The 12,248-nt window shown below is 40.4% G+C and overlaps 1 protein-coding gene across 1 annotated transcript; it reads right to left on the reverse strand.

The window, feature by feature from the left end:
- Positions 1–291: 291 nt before the first annotated feature.
- On the reverse strand, positions 292–8,408 carry LOC147734981 (olfactory receptor 5AP2-like). The gene is made up of 2 exons (XM_086952547.1): positions 7,524–8,408; positions 292–351 (listed from the first exon to the last, which is right to left on the reverse strand). The coding sequence occupies exons 1-2, from the start codon at positions 8,406–8,408 to the stop codon at positions 292–294; spliced, it is 945 nt and encodes a 314-aa protein (XP_086808673.1).
- Between the last annotated feature and the right edge of the window lie 3,840 nt (positions 8,409–12,248).

The raw sequence follows: 12,248 nt of genomic DNA on the forward strand, positions 1-12,248 counted from the left end.
GCAAAACTCACATCTCCCCTCCATCAATTGAGAGGTCAGAACTCTCTCTATAGACCCAGGAGCAATTGACTGAAATAGGCTTACACTTCAAGGTATATAAAAAAAAGACTTTATTCTCAGAAACACATTTAATAAGAGACAAAAAATCAAGACAGGATATTGTCTTCAATATTAAAAGACAACAAGGAAATTAAGGTATGTGGGCAAGTAGTGGAAGTAGAGAAAATTGAAGAAATGGATGTGAAAAGAAGTCAATGTGTCCTCCCTCCGTCATTGGTAAATGTCCATTTCTTACATAACGATAATCAGGTAGGTGTAAAATAGTGACATTTTCTGGATTTGTGTTTTAATCTGACCAATGTATTCATGGCATCCAAGGTTTATGAGTTTCAGAAAGGTAGGTCAGCCCCAAAAAAAGATTTTGAGACAGCGGAGTGGGATTTGAATGTTTTTGTTCCTTAGCTTCTTGGACCTTAGGCCACTAAAGTAGGTGTTGAAAAGAATGAAGTTGAGTTGGTCTGAGGACTTTATAGTTAAGCAAGCTGCATATGGTTTCCATCTCCATGTGCAGCCAGTGAAGATCCCTCAGTATTGGAGCTATGTGGTCAAGCCTTCTGGATCCATTAGTCTAGCAGCAGAGAGTAACAGAGTTTTAATATCATCAAGTGAGTTCTATAGAGCTAGAAAAAGTGTTCCAATACACTACAATACACTACTTTTGTAATTATAATGACATACACAGATGAGAGCAAACTGTTCTCCTCTGGCTGATTTCCCCCTGTGCTGCATGTGTGTATTTATGGAGACATTCTAATCAATACAAAAGGCAAGATGTCAGTTCCCAGGCATGCTATTTATTTACTCAATCCTATAACAGTTTCATTTTCTTTGGTTTTCTCAGGTAATAAAAAAGTATTTGGTGCACTTCACTTTCAATTTGAGGACGTTTTAGGCAGTTGTATTGAAAGATGATGCAAATTAAAATTGTGATTTTCATATATATATTTCAGTTGCGTAAACACAATATCAGATCAGATTGTGGGGTGGGAAACCAGGACCTCTTTACAGTGTCCTCCACTTTGTGCCCCCATTTTGACTATTAAATGCTGGTTTTCTGACTCTAACAGGGCCCTGGGCTCTGCTAACCAGACCCAGGGCCTGTGCTCTGATTAAAATGATATGGTATGTAAGTATCATTACAATTGGTAATGACTGCCTAGCTGTAAGTCCCTAGTATATAATAGGTCAAGTAGGTTTAGAGGCTCATTAGACTTAATGTACTTATGTGTACACTGTACACTACTGTGTTACATTAACAGTTCTGAGAAGGGAATGCACACCTTTTTACACTGTGTTTTGTTCCCCTTTATCCTAACATCCTCTTATGTGCGTGCAGCTTGGTGAAGGTGCCTTGCCCAATTGACACCTGGAGATTGACATCAATGAAGAATGGGGCGTGTCTGCACCGCAAAACTAAACACACTGCGAAGTGTGCCTCATTGGCGAAAAAATAATTTCATTTTAAACCGCTTTTAACTATTTCCTTGATCCTTGTACTCCTCTTCTTTAATTTACTCTTAGTTTAGTGTCCCCACTCGACATTGTACGCCTTTTTTCCAAGTTTCTACTGTTCATATTGTGCCCATTCGGACCTCTCATAAGAACATGACAGATGCGCTGTTCGTGAAAAGGCAGTGTTTAATAAATAAAACCAAATGCATTTCATGCTAAGAAATGCCCTTCATCAGGGTGCACTGTAAACAACAATGAAAACAACAACCAATCAGTATTGATCATAATATCACAACATGTTACATTACTCTTATTGCAGTATAATCTTTAATTTTACCCAAACTTCTGTTTTGTTACAGGCCCAACTTCGTAAGGCCCTAGAAAACTCCCCTTCTTGTTTCACTGTCCACCTCCCATCATTATCAACAAAATACCTATCAAAATTGTTTCTCTCCCGCTCTAAGTCTGACAACCGTTAATCTAGCATAGCAGTAGAGCTACATATGCTGCTGCCAGTCATCCTCCAAATCTTAATCTCTCCCCGTGTTTCACAAGTTTGCATTCAATTTCTATGGTAGAGTTTTCTAGGATCAAGGAAATAGTTAAAAGCGGTTTAAATGAAATGATTTTCTCGCCAATGAGGCACACTTCGCAGTGTGTTTGGTTTTGGGGCGCAGACACGCCCCATTCTTCAGTAATGCACTACTGTGTTGCCAGCTGTCATTTTAAAGGCATACCTGCTTTTCAGGTTTCCTTTGCAAAGTCAACTTTGTAATAAGGGTACTTCTGAAGTCTCAAACTAATGTTTACATATAAGTCACCCCGAAGGTCTCCCCTAGGTGTCCCAGGGGTAGGATGACTTTAAACAGGGATGTTTTATATGCCCTGGTGTATGCCCTGGTGAAGGTTTCCTTTGCCTTTTCCATAGGCTAACATGGGAATACATTGGAATACTTTAATGAAGTATAACTATTAGGAGGGGTGAGTCAAAAAGATACTTCAAGGTATCGACATGTAGCAACATGCAAGGCTCATCCAATCTGTCTTGATGAGGTGAGGGGTGGCATGCTCTGAGACAAAGGATTTCCTGTGGGAGGAGATCTGCAGCTGCAGAAGCAAAAGGCAGAATGTGGTGGTGTGGCCAAACTGCTTTTCAAAGGGAGAATGAGAGTTTAGGACAGTACAGGCTCACCCCCTCATCCGGCACCCTTAGCCCAACAGGAGACTCAGTAATTGTATCAGCGGGCGGGCTGGAAAAGAAGTGTTAGAGAAACCTAGCTACACCAGTGGGTTGGCTTATCCAGAAGTAACCCTCCAGGAAAGAATTTCTCCATGTTGTGCTTTCTGGAACAGTTGGGTGCACTCTGTATCCTATTAGTCAGGGGTGCCCTCTTTCTTGATGCCCAGGTATAGTGAATAATTAGGGTAGAGAAGCTTGACAACTCAGATTTACTGGCTAAATCAATAAGGAGAAGATGGACTGCCCTGCTGGAACATTACATTATACCCCACCCCACAGATTGCACTGTGAAGGACTGCACCTGCTGCACAATCCAAAACTACAGCTCTAAGGACTTTGCCTCTCAAGTATTAATGAATGAACTCCCTGCAAGCTACAGGTTAACAGAGCCCACCTACATCATCTACACCAAGAAGTCCCTAGCGTGGAGTGTGTCCAGTGGACTTTTAAGGATTTAGCCAGGTGCATTCGAGGAATTGTAGCCCCTAAATATTGAGGACCATCTCGCTTCTAGACCCTTAGACAGGTGTTTTGGACTTTAGGAAAAAGTACCAAAAGGTGACCGCCCCAAAGTCGAGAGTCAAGTCGGGGGCATCGAACCGCAACCAGGCCTGGATTTCAGGTTCATCCCACTGAAAGCCCTGGAGCTCAAGACTTCCAGGAGCTGACCGAGCGCTCGCACTGGAACAAGGCAACAAACCTATGTGAATCCAACCTGCTGAAGAGGCCCTGTCAATGTCGAGAGAAAATCCTGCGAAAAAGTTTCAAAGCGTCAAGGTAAAGTTTTGACCGAGGCTTCCGGCTTAGTTTATTTGACAAGGGCTCCTTATCAGACAGCCTAAAACTTTGACATTGTCCAGGTCAAGAATGATTAGATGTCCCAAATTGGCTCTATTTTTTTTATACACTTGAAAGTAAATATTCTTTAAAATTTCATATAATCATGTCCTACATTGGATTTTTGTTGTTTTGTTGCCCATGTGTTAATAAGAATATGACCTATTCTTATAAATTGAAGTTGGATTTTTATATGTATTACTTATTTAATGTATAGGTATTTTTACATGTTTCACACACTTGTCTCTTAAGTTAAGCCTGCCTGCTCTTTGCAAACAACCAAGGGTTAAGCAAGAGAATCATTTATTGAGAACTTCACTGAAACTTTTATTGTGTCTGTGGCTTTATTACTAGTGGTACGACCCTACTTATCACTACTAATAAACCACTTTCCAAAACAGGTAGATCAGAGAGATCCTGTACGTTTTTCTCTGAACTACCTGTACAGGGGTTGTGTATATTGAATTCACTGGGAGACACAAAACACTGCCATTTGGATCAGGCATCTGTGTGAGCCGTTGATATTTGATATTTGAGTGACATCTGTTTATTGATTAATCTGCCAAAAAATTACTGAGGTGCAGCTGGAATAAGGGCTCTGAGCTGGTTTGACATGAACATGTGCGCACACACATTTGTGCACATGTGCAGGTTGTGCATGTGAGACTCCTGTAAAATGCAGCCTGATACTTTCACAAAGGTACCATGTCCATGGAAGTTTTAAGTTGTAAATATTATCTGTCAAAATAACCCTTTTTGACAGACCCAACCCTTCATTAGGAATAATAATAGGTGAATCCTAAGTAGGCCTACATAAAGGCAGGGTAAGGGTATAGGACAATTAAAAGTAGGGCATATAAATGGTAATGTTCTCCTTGTCCTTATAGAGAATAAAGCTAAACGCTATTTTGTAGCTAGGCTAGCCATTGACCTAGAGAAACACTAGGCTACATTGTTACATGTTATAAATGCAAATAAATGTTGGTTTGGTAGCAGCTAGAGAATTAATTTGAGGTCTCATTTATAATAGTTAATCAAAATGCAATGTAATAGTAAAATACAATTTTGGCTCATCATTAAGCTAAATGTGTTACTCTAATCATCACCTTGAAGGCTGTTCTGTAAATATTCAACTGTCACCTAACAGCTGGATTGCTCTTCCTTGAAGCTAGGTGTGAATTGGCTCCTAGGACAGAGACAAAGGGCCAAGGGTGTAGAGAGGTGTTGTCCTTCCCTTGGTAGGATGACCTGGGGCAGAGCTCAGTAACTTAACTGACTTCAAAGGGCCAACCCAGTCACAGGCAGGTGTAGCTAACATCTGGGCCTGCCCCCTGTTTAGTCCCTCCAGTCCTGCTGACTGAAACTCCAGTGGGAGAAGAGCTGCTTCCAGAACTGGTTTAGAGTGACCACAGAGGCTGGGCTGCTCATTTCCAATGGCACACATGAAGGTTCTGCCATGCGCGATTTAGGAATTGGGGGCATTGTGAGATTACTTGCAGTAGTTCACACTAGAAATGCTGCAAATGTGGGAAGATAACCCTATTGTTTAGGGAGTGAACAGGAGTCTCCCCCAACCACAAGATTAAGCCATACAAAAATGTGGTATCCAAAGTACCCGCAGGCAACAAGACCCTAGACCTGAAAGTCAAAAGCAGCAGAGTAATGCACAGCTGGAAAAATAAACCTACCTGATGCACTGCAAAGGTTAACTATGGACTGTGTTGCCATTTGACCCCAGGACTAGATGGGTCTCTCCAGTGTTGGGGCCCCTTATGTCCCCTAGGGACATGCTGAGGGAAGATCTGGACTCTGGACTACTGCACCCAATGCTCTGTAAGACAGCCAAGAGGCTGAGAGAGTGGCCTGGAGGGTTCTCTGCTGATTGGTGAGGGGCTCCACAGGATGCTCCCACCACCAGGAAAGGAGCATCACGAGCCAGGAGGAGGAGAATGCTGGGACAGGGAGACAGATAAATCCAGATCCCTGCAGAGTGCATTCTTTTCGAGGCCTGTATGTCTTTTGGAAATTACTCTGGTGGGAAGCCTTTGCCATAAGGAGCAAATCAAGTCAAAGATCATGAAAGTAAGGCCAACAGAACCCAAATAATGCCTCTTTAAAGTGTTTAACTCTGACCTCAGAACAGAGAACCAAGCATGTGGGGCTCCAGCATATTTTTAAGAATTAGCCCTAGGGTGGTCCAGGGCAGGGTTGGTGTGACCTGAATTTTATTTTTAATCTTTCCTTTTGAGGTGAGGACATGCATGGGGCATCCTTCCAAATTGTATGATGCCCCCAGGAGACCCCATTGTTCAAGGGGCTGATGCATTCATGGTGAGCCCCATGATGCCTCAGGGCTGAGAGCAATAAATAACGCAGTAGCCAAGTGGTTGCCGACCCTCCATTATCAGTGTCTGTGCGAGGCGGTCCTGTCAGCCTGCTTCCTCCTGCCCCAAGCTCCTTGAGGGCAGGGGAATCAAGATTGTGCCTACTGTGTGTGGGTGCCAGAAATATGGGTTGCTCGCCTCTGCCAGGAGCAAGAAAATGCTGCAATGCTGCCAGGTCCCAGGCCTGGTGTGAAAGGTGCTTGGATAGCTGATAGGTGTTACTGAGGCTTTAGGGATCCCTGTGTTCCCCTCAACAATTTGGGAAGCTGTAGATGCTCAAGGAGGAAGCCGTAAAGAAAAGAGGCAAGGGGCGGTGGCCTTACCTTAAGAATCCCCCTTAGGAAACATTTGTGACTCTGAGAAGGAGTACCCCATATTGCTCCGCCTGGGCTCAGTCTCCTGTCATCTTTCCTCTATGGTGCCCGAAGTAGCAGAAGAGGCACCACCGATGATGTGTGGGACTGCAAGATGGCGGTGACCCATAAGATGTTTTTAAGTGAAGTTGCCCTAAATTCCAGAGAGCAGTGCATTCAGGAATCCCAGCCAAATTGCTCTCACATTCAAGAACTCTGTGAGCTGGGCTTATGCTCTCTTGCTACGAAGTGCAGAGATCCCTTTTGGTTGGTCCTAGGGCTGCATTATATCACATATCATTATTGAATGCAAATTAACTAAAGCAAATGAACTAAACAACCTCAGATATATATGTGGCGACCACCAGTAACTGAGGGGCATATTAACAAGGGCTTTAAAAGCCAAAGAAGCTGAGATAAAAATATCGCCCAATCAACAACAGTGTGCTATAATGCAAAATCGCATATTAGCACCCTTTTTCACTATGCTTCCCTTTGCATCTCTAATGAGATGCAAAGTGGGCGTTCCAGTGCAAAATAATAGGAGAAATGTCGCTAAGCGACATTTCTCCTATTATCAAGCTTCATGCTAACCCTGTTAGACACAAAAAAAGCAGCGCTAACCTCGGTTAACACTGCTTTTTTACGTCTGCTAATTTTCAGACTTAGCCATGTAATCCAATGGGAGGTGGATTACATGGCTAAGTCCACCATGGGCTATTAACAAGGATATCCCTATCCTTGTAGTTTTATCGTGCGTTACCAGCGATAACCTCCCAAAATGCCGCCATCGCTGGATTTCTTTATCATCTAGGCGGTTAGTGTCGTTAATAACACGATAACCAGGCGGTATTATCCAGCGATAGCAGGCGTTAAAAAAATTAATGCTAAGCGCCCTTAGCGTTATTTTTCCCTGTTCCTTGTTAATATGCCTGTGGTTCCTTGGAGGGGATAAGGAGCTGCAGGTTCACTCTACCTAGATTTAAGAATGGGACCTTTGGAAAAAAAATCAGCATCCATTACCTCACGCACACATTCACATTTTTCATCCGGGTTTAATGCACAACAAGATTGTCCTATTAAATATGTCAGACACAAGCATGTATAATGAATAATTTTCATATCAGCGTTTTTGTCTATGTCGCCTTAAATTATTAGCACAATTCGTCCCTTGGCATTTTTGAATGCCTCCTTCACCTCGGTGTTCCTCAGGCTGTAGATCATGGGATTTAACATTGGAATGATTATTGTGTAAAACACTGAGGTCACTCGGTCCTGGTGCATTGCATAACTGGAGGTGGGTCGTAGGTACATGGAGAGAAGAGTTCCAAAGAATAGAGTAACGCTGACAAAGTGAGCAGAGCACGTTGAAAAGGCTTTCTTTCTTCCCTCTGAGGAACGAATTTTTAAAATGGCACATATTATATGTGTATATGAAGTCAATATAATAGGAAGTGTTGCTAGACATAGGCCTCCTGAAACAAAAACCAGTACAGCTTCATTTAGCGAAGTGTCTGAGCAAGAAAGCTTGAGTAGAGGGGGTACATCACAGTAGTAGTGCATAATTCTATTTGATCTACAGAAAGAAAGTCTGAATGTGAAACAAGCATTTAAGATAGCATTGAGGACTGCAATTGTGTGTGCTCCCAAGACAAGACAAGTGCATGTTTGGTTGGTCATAATGGCTGTGTAAAGCAATGGATTACATATAGCAGCATATCGGTCATACGCCATAATCGCCAGGAGAAAAACCTGCGAGCTCCCCATCCAAAAGTATAGCAAGAGCTGTGTGATGCAGCCTGGAACAGAAATGGTCTTCTTTTCTGATAGGAAGTTTGCCAACATATTGGGTGTTATATTTGTGGAATAACAAATGTCGACAAAGGACAAATTACTGAGGAAAAAATACATAGGGATGTGAAGACGAGGTGAGGTCCTTATTAGTGCAGAGATGCCTGTATTTCCGACCATAGTGATGATATAGGTTAGAAGAAAGAAAATGAAGAGTGGAATCTGTAGCTGTTGGTTTTCAGTGAGACCAAGAAGAATAAACTCTGTTATAGATGTGTTGTTTTCCTCCATTTGTGCACACAATTAAGGTTTTTGGTTGTAATGCCAAATATATTTCTAAATGATGTCTCAAAGAAGACTGATCAATCAAAGCTTTCAATTTCCTTCATGTCATAGGAACAATCTGTCTTCCATACACATCAGTGCAACTGTTCTCTACTTCATTTGACTGGAACTCAAGTCAATCATCAGCTTCACATTCATGTTACTATACCTATGCTGTACATATGATTACAAAAAGATGTTTTGTAAAATTATGTTAACAAATGTTAAAATAAAGAGATACATATATCTAACCAATATCAGAAAAGTGCATATATCCTAACACTACAATATATTAAATTCTTTGTGTCATATATATATGAAACAATATGTTTTGTATGTACAACCATTTTAATACAATTCTACATTTCAAAGATTAGAGTGTATAACTATTAAACCAATAACGTAAATACATTTATCAAATTATATGAACATTTACAAATGTTCAAGAAGAAAGGAAAGCAAGATAAATATTAATCAAAGAGAAACATAATTTAGAAATTTTCAAAATGGCAGTAGAGGAACTTATATGTACGAATTGACATTCTAAAAAAAGTCAGGAAAGTAAATTCAAAGAAACATTATGAGATAAATGAAACATGATGCAATATGGTAGAATCCACATTTAACATGAAGATGATGTATATAACAACAAAAGGAGATTAAGAGATACATGCAGATTCAGTGGGATCCATACAATCACTGACATTAATTTTGTTGAAAACCTATACTGCTCCATGTATATATATTTGGGTTCCAGAAATTACAGGCTTAGAAGATGGCACAATGTATCTTAATACCTCTGGCTGAGTGTCTAATTCCTTTCCCTGACCGAATATTAGATATAGATTTTCTTTATTTACCTAAAAAGTGAATTATAAAATTATAAATGATACCATGTTAGTAAAACATACAACTGATATTCCGAGCACTCATACAGTAAAAATACATCAATGTCCAAACAAGGTAAATAGCAGTAGGTCTAATCCATGTATGAGGCCAAATGTATACAATTCCAAAAGCTCTTCACATCCAGTGAAATTTCTATACAATTCATAACAATGTTTTTTTAATATCAATGGTTTCATGAAAGTTTCCAACATCAATGGTCTTATATATTCATCATAAGGAAATCACCCTAGGCTCTTCCTATTTGAGTGCTCAGACTATCCTTTGTATATTGAGTTCCCTTTTATTGTGGGGCCTAATTGGGTTGTATGGTAACCAACCCTAGTCCGTTGAAACCGTTGGTAATATGTTTGCTATCTACTTTCCCTAGATTCATTACGGGCAGAAGAGTTCAATCAGAAGGGTCATATCTGTCCAAACGCCGATATTCCGAACAATTGAAAATTACTTTTCTTGGGAAACTTTTGGATTTGGATTATCATGTCCTATACTTTGGAATTTTTTGAAAGACTGACTTTGAGGATGCTATAAATTACTCAAGTCTGCCCGAATTGTGTGGGTACAATTGATACCTAGTCACTTTGAATAAGAATGTACTTACGTCTCGTCTCGTCTAACATTTGGAAGAAATGTCTAGTTATATGACAACAGGATACCGACATAACTTGAAGGAAATAAGAACGACCTGAAGAAATTCTGTTGTACAGAACGAAACGCGTCAGCTGGCTGTGGTACATAAACTTAAGGAAAATAAAAGCAGTTCAATATACACCAAGATTCAACACTTCAATAAGGACTCTAAGTGATATGATTTGATTGGACCTATTGTGCAAGTGGTGCTGTGCCAAACTTTGGAATATTCTCCACTACTCTCTACTACTTACTCTCTACTACTCCACTACTCTCTAATACTCACTCTCTATTACTCATTCTCTACTACTCTACTACTCTCTACTACTCTCTCTCTACTACTCACACTTTACTCCTCACTCTCTACGACTCTCCACTACTCACTCTCTACCACTCTCTCTACTACTCTCTACTACTCACTCTCTACTACTCTCTACTACTCACTCTCTACTACTCTCTCTCTACTACTCACTCTACTACTCACTCTCTACTACTATCTACTATTCTCTCTCTCTGCTACTCACTCTCTACTACTCTCTACTACTCACTCTCTACTACTCACTCTCTAGTAATCTCTACTACTCACTCTGTACTACTCTCTACTACTCACTCTCTACTGCTCTCTAATACTCACTCTACTACTTACTCTCTACTACTCTCTACTACTCACTCTCCACTCTCTATTACTCACTCTCTACTCTCCAACTCTTACCTCTCCCTACTTCTCTCTCTACTAGTCTCTATCTCTCTTACTCTACCTCTCTACCTCTACCTCTCTACCTCTACACCTCTACCTCTCTTCTCTCTCTACATGCAAACATATACACATATATATATATGCATATATATATGCATATGCATTTATATATATGTATCTGTATATATATACATACATATATACACATATATAATCTGCATATCAACATAAATACAAATATAAATGCATGCATACATATACATATATGCATACATCCGTTCCAACTCCTACTCTCGGCAAAAGTGCAGAGTCCTCGACGTAGGTACAGACCACAAACACTGCGATAAGTTTTAGTTCAAGGGTGGTTTATTGCTCTTCTGTCCCCAGCATGACGCGTTTCGGCTGCAACACGGCAGCCTTGATCACATGACTAGAAAGAACCAATAAGTGTGCTTATATACTGTGAATGCTCCCAATCAGACTTAAATGCAACATAAACATGGAAAAAATACTTTGTACACGGAGCAGTTATTTACAATCCCATCGACAATGTACAATGATCCAAGTGCAAAAGGCAAGTTCATTACATGATAAAATATCTATCAGTGTAAACACATCATAAGGCAAATTAATATATTTACAAACTATTTACAAATAAATATATCATTTTGTACTGATGCCTATGGAAATAAAGTGCATTGCCCATCATGTTCATGATTTACTACAATTCATGTACTTGAGTATTACAAAGTTGCAAAAAGTCTCACATATAGGGAACGTGCAATATATGCTATTATAAAGTGCATTTTTAGTGATAATGTGCAAAATTGTGCTTGTTAAAACCGAGTGCTATACTCTAATATTTTTATGGGAGTGCATTGGTGGTGGCACGCTAATTTAATCTCTATTAATGAAGAGTTGCATGCCACCCACTAACAGAAGTAAATGTGTGTAATAGTTACATTGACGTCAAAAAACCATTTATAGACAACGTATGTAGTAAGGCCCAACGGAAACATCATGGCATAGTGCACAAATATCTGACAAGAAAAGCTACATCATGGGGTACACCCTGGGTCCCAACAGGTATCTTAAGTTAGCATTATGGCATAGTGCCCTTTTCATTTGTTCAACCGGCAACTTAATCCCAACGGATACTCGTGTATAATTGCAGAAACAGGGTGGCTAATAAACCTTACTATACTGTTACCTCTAGAGGAAACAATAAAGATCCTCCCCTGTATTCAAACCGTTTGGGATTCTGGTATCGAGTAATATGATGTATTTACTCTCAAGTTGCCTTAATGCTTTCTCCCTGTTTCCCCCTCTGATATTTTTCGGCACCGCATCAATGATGAAATATCTCAATTCATTTAAGTTCTTATTGTGGACCAATTCAAAATGCCGGGCTACCGGATAGTTGCCATCTGAATTGACCACAGCCCGTAGGTGTTGTAGAATGCGGTTAAAAGCCTGCAGTTTGGTGCTCCCAACGTACCTGAGTCCACAGGTACACTGGAGCACATATACTGCAAAGTCCGTGCGGCAGGTGAAATGATCCCTGATCTTAATGG

Source organism: Lissotriton vulgaris, chromosome 1_2, assembly GCF_964263255.1.
Source record: "Lissotriton vulgaris chromosome 1_2, aLisVul1.2, whole genome shotgun sequence".
Classification (NCBI taxonomy): domain Eukaryota; kingdom Metazoa; phylum Chordata; class Amphibia; order Caudata; family Salamandridae; genus Lissotriton; species Lissotriton vulgaris.

What these genes read in the sequence shown, in the direction of transcription:
- LOC147734981 (XM_086952547.1), bottom strand. Translation starts at nt 8,408, where the DNA reads ATGGAGGAAAACAACACATCTATAACAGAGTTTATTCTTCTTGGTCTC. An exon ending in ACAGCCTGAGGAACACCGAG is followed by an intron (nt 352 to 7,523) that starts GTGAAGGAGGCA and finishes TACATTGGTCAG; the next exon opens with ATTAAAACACAAATCCAGAA.